Source organism: Rattus rattus, chromosome 1 (assembly GCF_011064425.1).
Source record: "Rattus rattus isolate New Zealand chromosome 1, Rrattus_CSIRO_v1, whole genome shotgun sequence".
Classification (NCBI taxonomy): Eukaryota; Metazoa; Chordata; class Mammalia; order Rodentia; family Muridae; genus Rattus; species Rattus rattus.
The window spans coordinates 41,245,077-41,261,185 of record NC_046154.1 but is presented as its reverse complement, the minus strand read 5'-3'; the positions used below and the strand labels follow the sequence as shown (position 1 = coordinate 41,261,185).

Below are 16,109 nucleotides of genomic sequence, written 5' to 3'. Positions count from 1 at the left end.
TGATCCTGCGGGGGAGTCAATACCCTGTGGACGAAGTCATCGGTCAGAAGGACCTAGACTAATTAAAAGCTGGTGAGGTTTAAATAATTCATCTCCTTAACTCCCATTGATCGTCCAGTTTAGTGGCCACAGACTTGAAACAATATTAAACAGCCTCCTCTAGCTCCATGGGTTGGGGGGTGGGGGGTGGTAAGCTGACATGTGCCCACATCCCTGAAGACACTGTGCAGGAGGGATAGGGGATAGCACTCTGAATCTAAGGCCACCTGTGAGTCACCTAAACTTCAATTCCAGTCTCCTCTGAAATGTTTTGAGAGGTCCTTTCTATTTGCCCCAGTCTATAATGTCCACACTCTGCCCTCCCTACCCTCCTCCCTCCAGCCAATGATGAGAACTCTCCACAGGGTTAGGCTAGTGAATGAGAAAGGGAAACCCTCTGTTTGCCAGGGGACTGAGGCATGCGGGCAGGGGACTGACAAAGCTGCAGGGAGATTTGTGGAGGGACTGACCAATGCCGCTGTGGGGCCGGCCTATGTGTTGCAGGCTGAGGCCCTTGTTCATGTCTAGTAGTCCATTCTTGGGCCAGCAGCCCATGGCGAAGCTGTAAGCCTGGAAGACAGGAGGTAAGACTGGTTAACAGAGGCCCTGACCACTGAGCAAACGCCACCCACCAAGTCTTCCCCAAGGCCCCACTTCTTCCCCTCAGAGACCTGTAAGACCACCTCATTAGGGTCCGCTCACACATTCCCTTTTCACCAAGGTTCTTCCCCACCAGCAAGACCCTGCCTTCTCTGATGTCTTCTTTCTCCTAGGCCTTCCCTTTCAGCAGCTGCACCTTTATGAGGTTCCCCTTGCAGGGCTCTTCTCTAGAATTCTGGCTTGCTAAGGTCTTCTTGAGTCCTCCCCTCATTGGAACATCCCCTTCACCAAGCACCTCTCCACTGACTCCTGTCCTAGAGCACCACAACTGTGCTGGGCTCCTTCCCTCGGGACTCCTAGACTAGACAAAGACTAGTCTCAGGTAGGACCCAGGAGATTAGTGTCTCCAAATTTCACTCCATAGACAGAAACAAATGAAACAGGAGCTGGCCTATAGTCACATTGCTTTTGATTTTGCACAGGCAAGGCTGTGAAAGGCTTAAGTCTGTGCAAGAGCTCAATGAAAAGGGACTTAAGGTCACCAGGTCAACCCAAGCACCAGTGAAGGAAATACTGGGTGTGTTGGTGGGGGTAAGGAAGGGTGGTGGTGGTGGTGGTGGTGGTGGTGGTGGTGGTGTGTGTGTGTGTGTGTGTGTGTGTGTGTGTGTGTGTTCTGTTGAAGGTCAAGTGCTCACTTATGCATATTCAAAGCGGCCGTCCATTGATCTGTACTTAATTGTTTTCCTGGGGTTGGAGAAGGAAGTGCTGGGGGCATCGATCTGCTCAGGCCCCCAGCAGCTCCACTGCTCCTTCCCATTCTCTATCACACCATCTGGCCTCCAGTGATCTCCATCTGTGGGGAACATGTGGCAGGACAGGACCTGTCTTCCTCACTGGGGACTGGACCAGCAGCCTCTACCCTCATTGGCAATGACAGGCCAAATGTCACAGATGAGGAAACTGAGGCACATTAGAAAGTGACTTTGACCTATGTGGGTTAGACCTCTACAATGTGGCTGAGGTGGATTTCTCCTTAGCTTGCCAGAAAAAGTCAAGGGCTTCTGGCAGTGGGCCTGAAATCAGATTAAACATTTACCTTTTTCTTCACTTCAGAAGTTAAATACCAAGCTGACCCTCTTCTAAACAGCATGTAGGACAGTGGTAATAGGAACAAAACTTAGGTGAGTTGAGTCAGGTGATAGAACAAAATGCCTGCCAGCCATGCTCAGATAAGCACTGCAGTGCCCACCTACTTCTGGGCCCAGCACTCCCACACAGAGGAAAGGACCCAGAATAAGGCCAGAAACAAGATGTGGGGGTGGGGTGCGTGTGGGGTATGGTGTGTGTGTGTGTGTGTGTGTGTGTGTGTGTGTGTGTGTGTGTGTGTGTGTGTGTGTGTGTGTGTGTGTGCACGCCACAAGATGTGTCCAGGGCCCAGGGGCAGAGGGCCAGTTTTCTTTCCTTTCCAGATTCAGGAACCAAGCCCACAGACAGGCACTAGGAGACTAAGAGCCAATGCAATTTAAAACTCAGTACTTTCCAAAGCCATTTTCCTTGATCACAGAGGGACCAGCCACAGCTCAACTCCAGCCAACCTTCCTCTACCTTCTCCCAGGTCCCAGCTATAGCCACAAATCAGAGGCTGAGTGTGGACTCAAGGCTGGGGTTGGGAGAGAGTATGCTGGCAGAACATGGATATGGCAACAAGGGGATACATGCGGCAAGAGGATGCAGACAGACGGGACGGAGCCAGTAGGTGGGCACAGCTGGGGGAACCGCTAAGCATAGCCAGCTGACGCTGGAGCTCAGTGGGCCAGAGAGCAGTGGCGGCTGCCTTTCAAGTACTTTAAAATCACTTACAAAGGCCGGATTAAACGATCAGAAATTCCATTTAATAGGACAAATAAAGAAATAACAATCTACTCTATCAGCCTGGAGAAGGCAAGCTGGATGGGTTTTTCCCCTTGAAAAAGGAAAAAGGGAAGGAAGGGGGAAAAAAGAAGGATAATGTGTGTTTACTCAAGCAAAGAAAAAAATATTTAAGTGATGTCGGGGAGAAGATTGCAGTAACTAGTGAAGAATAACATCGTCTACTTTGCTGTCAAATCACACCCGAATTTCAGTAATAGATTCTCGGCTGACACTCAATTCAATTCGAAGGTGATCCTGCTTTATCCCAGCCCATCAAATATTAAACACTTGCATTAGCAGGTGCTGCCGCTTCCCAGCTTAAAGCGACGAGCACGCGGCAGGGCTGTGGCGGCCCCTCGGCTCTGCCTGTGGCTCGGGGACAGGGCATCTAACGTTATCTGCACGTCATCCTGAGCCTTATCGTACTTAAGCGGGAAGACTACTTCAGATAACATTAGATAGATGCTTGCTCCATACGTCACTATGATTAGGTTATTACTATAATTATGGCTCCCCAAGATCTTCACAGGCTAGGATGTAGAGAAGGGGAATGAAGGGCAGCAAAGGGCAGCAAAGACCAGGAGGCCAGGCTGGACCAGGGCAAGCTAGTTTCCCAAGTGGGAGAGAAGTATCTGGCAAGGGGCAGCCTGGTCCCACCTGACGGATGCCTTTCAGGAAGGGCAGTCAGTGTAGCTTGTCAGAGCAAGGGTGAGATGAATTGGCGTCTCCACTGAGGCTGTGGTGTCATGCTGCACAGTTTCATATTCCTAGATAAGGCATGATAACCAATTGCTGCTGAGACACGGCCTCATCCAGCACTTCCTCAGGGGGTCTGGGCCAGGAGGAGGGGGTGGCATGTGCACATGGGTCTGCCAAGCTCCTAATAAGAGGGATTTAATTTTTACAAATGCTGCTTCCAGCGGGGCCTTCACATACCAGCCAAAGTCCAAAATGATATTAAAGACGGTTAATTAAAACTGCTCTCCTTCAGCCTGGGATCCTCCTGCTGCTCCTGCTGAGAACACTGGCATATCTCCCCCAGAGCTTACCCTCTGACATGGCCACCAGCCTTACAGAAGCAGCCTAGGTCCAGTACCTCAAATATCGCGCCCCCCCCCCAAAAAAAACCCTGTCATCTGGAAACCTATCAAGCACAGCTAGCAGTCACGGTCATGGACAATGTAGACACTGAGGCTCTTACAGCAATGCAATTTATGTTTCTGTCACCGTGTACTCTGGACCTCCCATCTGCTGCCCCTCTGTCCCTGGACCCACACCTTGGTATTCCCTTTGGAAGCCTCCCGTCTCCAGCAATATGCATGAGGAAGTAGCTCCACTGTGTACATGCTCACCCACACATGCCTTAGCCACTCCCTCCAGTGACTGCCATTCTGCCATCCTCTAAAGGGACTGCATCAGTAAATAGCTTTAGCAGAGTCTTCCAGGAGTCCTGCTCAGGGCAAGGTATACAAGTTATGTTGCAAGGACTCTGGTTGGAATACAAGGCTGACAGCTGGCAATCAATCAGAGCAGGGCTGAGTCTGTGTGGGGTTGTAGGGGTAGGAAAGCCTCCTGGAGGAGTATTACTAGAAAGCCTGCATATAGCCAATAGGAAGCACTTTAGTACAGGCAGAAGATGCACCCAGGACAAAGGAGAACGGAAGGAGTAGGCTGCCTCCTCTTGCTCCCTTCCTTTCAACTTGTAAAGAAGAGTAAGGGGACAAGAAGCGTCCTAATCTTGATCAGTGTGGGGCAGGAATCTGCTCCAAGAGCTCTCTCCAAGCCCCTGTACCTGAGTTATTTCAAATTATCTGGCTGCTGCTTCCCCATCGCACCTCTCAGCCATTATGGTCTGTCTGTGCAGCTGTGCAGTTAGCACCTAACCCCCCGGGATTCCCAGCCAGAGGGGAGGTTGGAGCAGGTGGAGGATGACTACTAAGGAGAGGAAGATGACTTCTAAGGACAGTAGCTTTTAAGATCTGTCCATAACAGGCACTCAAATGCTGAGCCAGAAGGAAGGTGGAGTTGGACTGAAAGATGTTCTATCTACTGAACCAACCCACCCTACCCTGTCAGGCAGGCACGCACACTTCTCTTCCCCTGGGCTGCTGTAATTTCCATGCGCAGGGAAGCAGGTGCCGAGCTGCTCCCGGCTGGCTTTCCCCTCTTGTGGCTCTGCCTGCCTTGGCTGCTGCCCCATTAGCTTAGTGGCCAGCCATCTGCGACGGGCCTGCTGCACAGCCCTGCTGTAGGCGCGGCGGGTGGCCCCCTGTGTAACAGGGAGCTTTGCCATTAGCGCCTTTAATATTCTGACACCTCAGCACAGCCTGCTATTACATGCAAACGCTGATCGCCCTGTGAAATTACATTGCTGGGCCCGCGAAATGGAATCGTGTATAATCAGCCTCCTCCATGCACTGTCAGTCCCATCACAAACACGGCGCCCGGCGGCTTACGGGGGCTTAGCAGCTGCGACAAGTGTATTGGGTTTAATAGATGAAGTAGCCCTCAACGGCAGCAGCATCGGATCCTTCAGAGAGGAAAGAAGAGGCATCAGCAGCTGCGCTGGTGTCCCTGCCCACCCACACACTACCTGACAGCCAGTGGTCAGGGCAGGAAGGAGGTTGGGTAAAAGGCTCATACTGCAGACAAAAGTAGACTACTTAGTAACTTCCAGAACACCATGTACTAACATATCCAGTCCCCCACTGACAAGGAGAGGAGTAGGCCTTTAACACCTCTGGATAACTTGTCACCCTGCATAAATGCCCAATGGTAAGCCATTTCTCAAGACTAGCAACCAAATCTAGTCTGTCACTGTCCTAACAACTGCCAGAGAGGAAGGTGAAGGGAGGTTCTTCAGCATGAGAGTTTGCCAAATGAAAATACTACCTAAATTATCACCAGGTGATCATTTAAAGCATCAGAGATTGGGACCAGAGCCTTGTGTACGCTAATAGGGTATTCTACCACTATAACACAGTGTTGGCCTTCCCAGCACTCAGCCAGTAAGCTGAGTACCGGAACCACAAGTAAACGCAGATTGGGTATGCCATGTGTACTTAGGGCATATCCAGCAGCCCATGCCTTGCAGAAGGGCAGTGCACTTGGGAGCTCGGGTGTCAAAACAAATCTGCACTTGACTCCACCGGGTCTGTAAGTCAGCACTATAAACCTGAGTGAGTTACTACATTTTTCCACAGTTATCTGTACTATAAAAGAAGAGGAAGAGGAGGAGGAGGAGGTAGAGGAGGAGGAGGAGGTGGAGGGGAGGGGAGGAGGAGGAGGAGGAGGAGGAAGAGGAAGAGGAGGAGGAAGAGGAGGAGGAAGAGAAGGAGGAAGAAGAGGAGGAGGAGGAAGAGGAGGAGGAGGAAGAGGAGGAAGAGAAGGAGGAGGAAGAGAAGGAGGAGGAGGAAGAGGAGGAAGAGAAGGAGGAAGAAGAGGAGGAGGAAGAAGAGGAGGAAGAGAAGAAAGAAGAAGAGGAGGAGGAAGAAGAGGAGGAGGAGGAAGAGGAGGAGAGGAGGAGAAGAAGAGGAGGAGGAGGAGGAAGAAGAAGAAACAACAATGATGACGGCACTTGCCTGTGATGTCATCACCCAAGGCGTGCACTACCTTTAGGAACACTACTCTTTCCTTTTAAAGGTTTAGCCTAACACCAATTGTATTTTCCAAAGATGGCCACAGGATCTCCTATCTCTTCACCAAAAGTTTGTGTCTCCTCCTCTTCCTTGAAAACAGGATGGGTTTTTATGACTGTTTCCATGGTAGTACAGAAATACTGTTACTGTAAGGCTACCGCAAAAATGCTTAGTCAGATTCCACCCCAGTTGCTGGAATACTTGTCCAGGCCCTGAACTGCTATCAAGTAAAGACCAGCCCAGGACAGCCATATGAAATAGTGAGACCGTCCTACCTAAGACAGTCAAAAAGTGAAGAAGTTCAAAACAACCCTTAGAGGTCACAGAGAAAACCTATGATATTGGTTAAGAAGGGGAGAGCCAGCCTGCCAGCCCTCGCCACTGCATGAGAGCCAGGGCTTTTACATATAACTGAACTTTCCAGAATTTGTTGGGATCCTTAAATTTGGGAATGATCAGAAGTGGGTGATACTTGCAGGTCCAGAACCTCCTTCTTGTCTGCATATATCCTGTAGGTATCTTCAAATTCCTCTCCCCTGTAGCTTCCAGACTATTTCTCTACCTGTGGGACTTCATTCCAAATGATCACCACTGTGGGCAACTTCAATACATACAGAGTAACACAGTACAGAAAATCTGCCCTCAACTTACTGACTCTAGGTTCTCACTAATGACATTCTACAATGAACCATAACTGCCTCCTTCCACCTCCCCACAGCTATAACCTGGGCCTCATCACCACCAAACTGCTTCCTTTCTGAACTCTCATCTTGACAAACTGCACTGACCTCTGATACATGTAAGTTTTGTACTCACTGTCTCTAACTCTGCTTTGGCCTCCACCCCACCGTAGTCTATCCATTCCTTATGACACCAATCCCTTTTCTAGCAGACCTGGATCCTTATTATTTCAACTACCCATCTCCCAGTCTTCAACTTCCCTAAATACTTGTCTTACACACCTTTCCTGAAAATGCCCAACAACAGTGTTTAGCCACATTGCGCTTGAGCTAAGTGTTTACAAAAAGTCAGACTTCTATACAGGAAATGGTCACTATGGATCTATGATCACTATCTTAGCACACACTCCACAGCACCCCAAACCCTACTCTTTCTTAGTTACACAAAGATAATAAAAGTCACTGGCAAAATTCCTTCAAGTATTTGCTGTTACAAAGAGGCTGTTCTTGCCCACCTGCCCTCGCCTCTCCTTTCTAAGAGGGTGCACTACTTCTTGTCTACAGCCAGTCCCACACTTGAGCTTTACAAGTGAACCCTTCCTACCCCCTCAGGCTCTTGCTCCACTCTAAATCTGTAGCTTCAAAATGACGGGAGAGTAGGAGGGGAACTTACTGAAAAGACAGGGTCCAGAGGGAGTGGGGTGGGGACGAGAGAATATAATAGGGGAATATAGCCAACATACATATGTACATGTACAAAATTGTCAATGGCTTAGTCTTATTAATAAAAAAAAGAAGAAAATTTTTAAATTCTTAACCCAATCTTCTATTAGCACCTTTCTATTTGCATTGAAGCATTTGCTTAAGTCTACCATATTCACAGGACGTCAGGGTACCAATTTCGTCTTTGAAGAATAGTTACCGGCTCCAATTCCACACTGTGAGGATTGAGTGAACTAGTATATAAGGTGTTTACAAAGTATACCTGACTCCGGAAGACGACAAAACAAAAACAAAAAAAAAAACCCAAAACATACTTTTAAAATATTTTAAAATTTTATTTACATGGCGTTCTACCTTCATATATGTTTGTGTGAGGACGTTGTAGCCCCTGGAACTGGAATAACACACCATGGTAAACTGCCACATGGGTGTTGGGATTTGAACCTGGGTCCTTTGGAAGAGCAGACAGTGCTTTTAACCACTGAGCCACTTCTCCAGAGCCTATCCTTTTTTTTTTTTAAGCTACGATTTATTTCACATCCTTAGCCCATATGTTAACAACGAAACTTGTCAAAACTGTTCCTTTCTCTTGCACTTACCTCCCTACCAAGCCCAAACTCCCTACAATTGCTTTCCATTGCTGTCCTGTCACTTTGCTCCTACTGAGGTCAACAATACTTGCCTTGCTGCCCTCATCTACAGGCAGCTGCAGTTTCTTCAGAATCTTCAGCACTCCATCTTTGAACACCTTCTTCCCATGCTCTCCTTGACATCTGGGTCCCTCAGTTTCTGTAGTTCTGCCATGGTCCTCACACTCCTGCACAGTGTCCTCTACAGCTGGCTATCTGGTATGTGACACACTTGGTTCTCCTTTCCTAGCTTTTCCTACTTGCTACCTCTCCTTTGGTGAGTCCTCAACTCTTTTGTTTTCAACTTATCTACCCTCCACATGTGTATTTCTTTCTTTTTTTAAAGATTTATTTACATATATAAGTATAGTGTAGCTGTCTTCAGACAAACAAGAAGAGGGCATCAGATCTCACTACAGATGGATGCTGGGATTTGAAATCAGGACCTCTGGAAGAGCAGTCAGGGCTCTTAACCACACTGAGCATCTGTCCAGCCCCACATGTGTATTTTTTTTTTTATTGCTACTAAATACCAAACACACATATTACTCACTTAGCCTTTTCATGTGGACTTCACACATGCACTTGATTCTCAGTATGTTTAGAACACAGCTCACCATCTATCCAAGCCACACCTTCTCCTGGGTTCCCACCACTACCACCAAACCAGTAGGTTAAGCCAGAAACGAATGGGTCAGCCTGAATCCCATCAGGCTCTATGCTTCTCACTCCATGACTCACGCTCACTCAGCAGCCTAGAACACCCTCCTCCTTTGCCTACATTTTGTTTCTATTTCAACACTCCACTCAAAAGTGCCTTCCTTTAGTCTTTCCTGACTCTGAATCTACCTACAGTCTGATCGGCACCTGTGACATTAGAGTTCTTTACCAATCTACTGCTAACTCACTGGAGACACCTAAGAACAATAGCCATACTGTTATCTCCTGATGCTGTACCAAGGGAAGGAGAGGGAGAAGAGGGGAAGGAAAGGGGAAGGGTACAGTCTCTGGCTGTGCAGGAGGCTGTAACTCTCTCCTACCCAGTGCCCTTTAAGAACCATTTCTCCTCACCCAGTAGAGTGCCAATCCTTCAGCCATTCTTGGAACTGTGTGAAACGTGCCTATGTGAAAACTCCTGCTGCCCTTCTCTCTCCCTGAGCTTTTCAGTTATGGGGAACCCCATCCATTCATTAGGCCCAGCAGAAGCTTGGCCAAAATGCCTACAGCAGCAGTAGGATAAATTGACTCCTGTGTTAAACAACAGGAACTCAATGTCCCCAAGCCCAGCTGGAACTTCTGATGGTGCCCTGTGCTCTCTGGCTAACAACAACATACTTCAGGGGCCTTGTAGTTGCCTCCACCTCTGCCAATCAATAGAACGTAAGTAGACTACTTGGCTTCTCCATCTCCTTAACTGTATACTGCCTATACCACAGTAGCTGCCTTTTGTGTGCTAGGCCACACCCTACAGCAAAGGCAGGGGTTGTACCAAAGGTCTTCATTGCACAGCATTTGGTACTGGTGTCCCAGGACGAGAAGATGGCTGCCAACTCAGCTAATGTCATTAGGGTCCTAAGTGCTTTCAGGTGGAGTAACATGCTGAGTCAGAGGAGACTTGGGGACACCAAGGTTTATGGAAAGGAGAGAATAAGATACTCCTGAGCTATGCTGCCTGGGCCCCTGCAGAGGACGATAGCCTGTCCAGAGCTGCCTGTGCACTGTCACTGTCAATGGCAGATAGGCCTGTAGGATCCACCTGCCTGGAGTAAGACTACATAGTGAGTTTCCTTTGTTTTCATTACAATTTCCTTTCTCACTGCTTCTTTTTAGCCAGCCCTTTTCCTCCCTGGGGTGCTGGGGATTGAATGAAACACCACCCCCGGCTCCAATAAGTGTATTTCAATTACATCTGTCACTGTATAACGATATAATGATATATCATGTGATATTAAATCCATGGTAATCATATCAGGGATTTTTTTTAATCGTGCACTAATCACATTATTACATCTCTATAATTAACAACAGGAGGTATGGAAATCCAGTTAAGGCAGTAGGCTCGATGTAGTTTCCCCCACCCCCATCTTAGTTACGTCCAGATTAGGGCCAGACTAGGAGATGCAGACTGCAGGGCAGTAACCCGCTGAGCCAGTCCTCACCTCCTAGTGCAGGTGCCTCAGTCATGGACAGGACCATCAGCATCCAGGGCTGACAGTGATAATCTACACTGAGATCAAGATGTTGACCTTGTAGCTGCTCAGGAAATAGGCCACACAGCTCAGCTGAATCTTCTGCCTGCACCTGCAGCATCAAATATTCACTATGGAGAGGGCTGGAGGGGTAGAGGGGGTGCTATCTTCCCTTCAAACCAGCAAGGCCCAGGGCAAGTCTCTGTCTCCCACACTAGGACTCCTCCTGCCACTGTTGCACATACTTCCCTCTGACCTGGCCTCTGACAGCTCTAATATCACTGGGTCCAGCAACTGTAAGTCTTTGTCTCTTGGTCTCATCAGCCCTGATGACAGCAGAACAAAACCCAACACTTCCTGGGGCCATTCCCTCTCAGCTCTCCCTTTGAAGAGGTGCTCTTCATATTACATGACTCGTGGGTTTCTGCTAACCACTGGATTGCTCTCATATCCCCTAAACAGTGTAGTAAGTTCTTATGTTTCCCCACCCAAGCCTAGATGGAGAGGGGAGGGGCTATGGACAGAACCTGAACTATGTCAAATGACTGACCCCGTCTTTCCCACCTTCTTTCCCGATACTGAGCTGTTGGGGCCAATCCCCTCAGGGGTGTCAGAACCAGTCTGCAAAGCAGAATTCTGTGTTTCAAGTCCAAAGCTTTGAACCTGGCATGTAACTAGTCCTCAGTAAGGGGCAGGCATTTTGCTAAGTTTGACTCTCAGAAGTTGGACAAGCCTGAAGATAAAAGAGAAAATCATGTCCTTTTTCCTAATAAAAAGGAGACACTAATAGCAGTCAGCACTTAGGCAAAGCACTTTAAGTTTCTAAAGTGCTTTCCAAATTAAAATATAATCCTTTATTGAGTGTGTGCCACCACCATCTGCCCACCCTTCACACACAGTGCACACCTAGGAAAACAGAGAGGGCTGCAAAACATTCATCCCAGGCCCTCCTCCCTCTTGTCTGTGTTGCTCATATAGTGGTTTTTTGTGTGTTTGGTTTTAGCCAATACTCTGTGCTAAACACTATACTGAAGATACCCAAGTCTAGTGGACCACACGAGTGCCCTCAATGAGCCTTGAGCCAAAAGGAAAGACACGTAAACACACTTGCCAAACAAGCGATGGCCAACATCCTCTAAGAACTTTGGTGAGGAAATGAAGCCTAGAAGACATCACAAGGAGGGTCCAGATGGCCTACAGAGGTACTAGGCAGATGCCGTAAAGGCAAAGAGCTCGCTCGCTCCAACGTGAGACAACAAAGTCCAAAGAAAGCAGCTGAATACAGAAGAAGTTGGGGTTGGAGACGACTGCTCAGGAAGATGAAAATCTGTGGAGTCAGGTGAGGCCTCCAGAGCTGGGACCCAAACAACCTCCTATCTGAAACACCTACCATCCTAGCCACCATCTCTCCCTTTGTCAATTAGTCTGCCCCTACCCAGGTGTAATAGAACGGAAGGATCTAGGCTTCAGAACCATACTGGCACACTGTCAACATCTACTGCGGGCCTGGATATGTCAAGTTAGATGCCTGCATACAGCAACGATAGTTCTGACCTCACAGAAATGCAAGTCTACTGGACAAGGTACGGACTATAGAGTGACACAAGTGACCCTTAACTCATAGCTATAGTAAGAACTCCAAGAAGAAATGTAAGCTGTTACGATTGATGAGGGCAAGAACAGGATGCCCTACAGAGGCTACAGATGGAACAGTAAATGTGTAAGGGAATCCTGAGCCAAAGATCCTGGAAGAGTCCAGAGACCAAGCAGCTGAAAATCTAAGTCGGGCTCTTATGATTAAGGCTAAAAGACCGAGCTGGGCATGTAGCTCAGTTGGCCGAGTACTAACTAGCATAGCATGTACAAGGCCCTGGGTTCAAACTCCAACACTGCCAAAACTGGGCAGAGGTGTAAGGCGTGCATCTCCGCGCTCTGGAGGTCAGAAGTTCAAGAGCATCCTCTGCCTCACACTACATGAGACCGTGTGCAAAGGTAAAGGGTGTGCACAGAAGTGGGTAAGGGCACTTGCTGCCAAACCCAGTGACGTAAATGTGAAACCCAAGACCCATAAGGTGGAAAGAGAGAGAAGACTCCCAAAAGCTGTCCTCTATCTCCACAGGTCTGCCATGCTATGTGCCAACACCTACAATAAACAAACAACATTTTTTTCTAAAGATAATGACTGAAAGTAACAGAAGAGAGTATTGAGAGTCTGAGGCCAGTCTAGGGAAGGTAGCAAGACTGGCTCAAAAATAACAAAGAACAAGCAAGAGGGCACAGAGTGGTCTGCGGAGGGAGCTCAGCACTTGCCTAGCATGCACAAAGCCCTGGATGTGATCCACAGCATTGCTTTAAAAAAAAAAAAACAAAAAACAAAAACCAAACCCCCTACTAGATATAAACCCCCTACTGGATATAGAAAAATCACTTCAGGCAAGGCCATTCCGGTCTCGGGACCTTAGTTCTCTTATGGAACTAAATAATTACCCCAAGGTAATTTACTAATCATCTCACTTCCTAATCTCTTTTGTCCACTCCTCCCAGTCCCTTCTAAACTGCCCACCCCAATCCCCCAACCACACTTCCTTATCATATACCATATACAGTTTGGTATTTGACTTGGTCAGTCTAGACTGCTTTGTCACTCCTTGATCCCTGACTGCCATTTCAGAGACAGGACAGAAGCTCTGTGTACAGGCCCCAGAAGTAGGCAGGTACTCTTCCAGCCTGAAGTCTAGGTCCCTTTCCTTCTGCCCACAGTCTGAGAACTCCGCAGGCCTCCACTTGAAAAGGGTGCTAAAGGCAATGATGTCTCCAAGTGCAATGGGAGATATTTGTGTCTGCTTTACCCTTGGCTTTTTGCTCCGGTTCAGGTAGGAGCGGGGTGGGCTGGCTGGCAGATCTGAGAGCGTGGCACGCCCCAGCGGGCAGGGCGCACAGCGCGGAGGAAGGCGCGAGTCAGTCTGGAGTGCTCCCCATTTATCAAGCTCACGCAGGCCGCCAGCCGAGCGAGTCTTTCTATCATTACACCTCTCAAAATCCGATTCATACCACTAATCCTGCCTTCATTCTCCCAGATTAATAACATCTCTTTCAACCTTCACAGTGTGATAAATAGACAAAGAGAGAACAAAAGGAGAGACAGAAGAGAGAGAAAGAGCTGGAGCAAGTCCCCATAATAGAGAGAGCCGAGAAAGAGGAGAGGGAAAAAAGGAAAGAGAGCGTGAGCAGGCAGCAGCTAGAGACTGCAGCTACCTCAGAGAGCCGCTCTGAGGAGAGCTGGCGGCTGCACCCCGCTATGCTATGCTCTATCCCCAAAGAGAAAGAAAGGCTTGTTAACAGCTCCTTCCTGCCTGCACTTTTGTTCAAATTCTTTCCTTCCCTTCCAATCCCGCTTTAGGTCAAATTCTAGTGAAAATGAGTCTCCTGGCTTCCTGGTCTCCCTGATGCAGCCTAGAGAACCAGCCTGGCCCTTCCAGAAGCTGAGTCTGGGTGCATGATGGGCCTGAAATGGCTTTGGCAAGGGGAGAGCAAGCTTGCCCCAAGTTTCACCAAGTCTGTTCCCTTAGTCCAAATCCGAGCCTTTCCCTGTTATCTTGGAATAATGAAAGAGAGTCAGGAGCAGGGGAGGCCTGGGGTTCAATCGTGAGGCACAGTCCTACACATCTGTCACTTGTGCTAAGACTCCAAGTGGCTGAAATGCAGGGCACCTAGCCCCCAGTGGTCAGACCAAGCAGACGGTGAATGATGGCCATCAGGCTGCTAAAGTACAAGTATGGCCATACCTCCAAATGATGGCAGAGAAGTGTGTCAGGGACAATGAATTCATCAGACCCAAGTCCTATAATACAATCTCTGTCCTTTCTTCTCTACCTGGAAACTTAGCCACACACGTCTCTATAGCATACTCCCTTTGCTCTGCCCTGACCAGTCCTCTCCTGGATGCCACTCAAGTTCTTCATGAGTAATCCAGTCACTCCTACTTACGGGCTCTGGAAGGCAACACCACTTCATCACCCTGGAGTGACTATGTCTCCCTCACTCAGGGTAAGGTAGGGAGATTGTCACAACTCTTCTATTTCCAGGTCTGAGTTGCTCTAAGAACCTCCATTCTTCCTTTGCTTAGCCTAACCAGCCCTATACTCAGATGACTTAATATATGCTCTGGACTATATAGCATTCCTAGGCTGCTGGCTGGCTGGCCTGGCTCAGAGGCCGGAGCAGACTCATACCACAGCAGGAAGCTCCAGGAGCACTATGCATCCATTGCCTTCATAATCCATCAGAATTGGAGGAGGGCTGCAGTTCCTTAGAGTACAGCAGTTCTCAACACACTCCTGAAGCACGGGGAGAGCGGGGAGAGCACTATAAAGGAGTCCAGCCCCTGTTCTGCCCAGCCCAACCTATAGAAGCAGCTGTCTAGAACACTCAGGCTTCTCCAAGGCAGAGGACAGGTAGCCAAAAACACCCTGAGGCAGACTGTTAGTAAAAAGCTGTTGGCTGGTATACTTAGAGAATGCTGTGGTCCATGGTACTATATAGGGAATTGGGGGTGGGGGGGCAGACATTCCTCCAGCACTTTCCTCCAGCAAGCTCCCTCTTCCTTTTCCCTGATCCTGTCACACACAACTCTCCTTTGGGGCCCCAATGGATACTGTCCACACACTCACTCCTGGGAACCCCATCACTTCTAGCCCCAATTCTTCAGTTTTCTGGTTGCACCTTCACTTGAAGTAACTTGACAGCTCAGAAGAAACAAACCAATAAGACAAAACAAACAAACAAACCCCTAGTTTTGCAGGGCCCAGAAAGAAACCCTAAGGGAGTAAAGCTGAAATGGACAGATGGTAGATCCACAAAACCCCGAAGCCTCAAAGGCCTCCCTACACTTCCTTCTGCCAGGCCCTGGACAGACATCTGCAACAGCAAGCGAGTCAGGATGACAGAGACTGGTGTTCCAGCATGGGATCAAGTGCCCAAGGAGCTGGGAAGAAGGGTCTGAGGAGCAGCAGCAAGGAGGAGAGACTATATAGTCCTGGTGAGGAGGATGAGTCCTCCCTACAGCCTACTGGGCCTACTGGGGCCTTAGCCTTCCAGGTAGTAGATCCGACTGGCAGTCCACGCCCATACTTCCTTCAAGTCCAAGGTCATAGCACAGTTCCAGAAACATGGCCACAGGCCCTTCCGCCCTTCCCTGAGTGACTGAACCCTTCTCCGGCCTGTATTTAAAGCTCTCATCCACTAAGTAACTGAACGGCTTCTCCGAGCCTAGAAAGGAGCTCCATCCTGTGAAGCCCCATTTCTGGCAAAGCAAGGCTCAGGAAGAGAAATCACTTCCGTCCCTTTATCCTCTGCCTTTACTGCCAATCTTGGTCTAACTTAGTCTTGCCCTCACCCTGCTATGTCCAAGTCCTCTAGGCTTCTTTGAGCCCTCCTTCCAAGGTAAGTCATCTAAATCTGAAGGATGAGCCTTATCTCCTAAGGGGCTTTGCTTTTCCACCGAGAAACAGGCCTAGACCTCAGGAAAGGATCTGCTGGGAATCACAGAGGGCTGTCAGTGTCACACAGAAGGGCCTCTGGGAGATAAGAAACCAAGCCAAGTATTATTTTCTCCTTGCTCCCTAGTGTCTCCTAGAGCTGACTCTTCCAGGCAGTCAGTGACACAGAGCAGGGAAGGAGAAGTTGGGTCCTAATGTGTGA

General features: G+C 48.7%; 1 protein-coding gene across 8 annotated transcripts in view; it reads right to left on the bottom strand.

Annotated features, from left to right (window-relative positions):
• Eri3 (ERI1 exoribonuclease family member 3) overlaps nt 1-16,109 on the bottom strand; it is a 125,531-nt gene that overhangs the window by 21,904 nt on the left and 87,518 nt on the right. For 5 of the 8 annotated variants that reach the window (XM_032900087.1, XM_032900095.1, XM_032900040.1 and 2 more), the window contains exons 8-9: nt 10,380-10,521; nt 510-609 (exon numbers count right to left, since the gene is read on the bottom strand). The exons of 1 other annotated variant lie outside the window; for it this stretch is intronic. In XM_032900087.1, the coding sequence (XP_032755978.1) occupies nt 510-609; nt 10,380-10,521 (242 nt within the window). The remainder of the gene's footprint in view (nt 1-509; nt 610-10,379; nt 10,522-16,109) is intronic. 2 more of the 8 variants (XM_032900054.1, XM_032900062.1) reach the window with 1 other exon arrangement.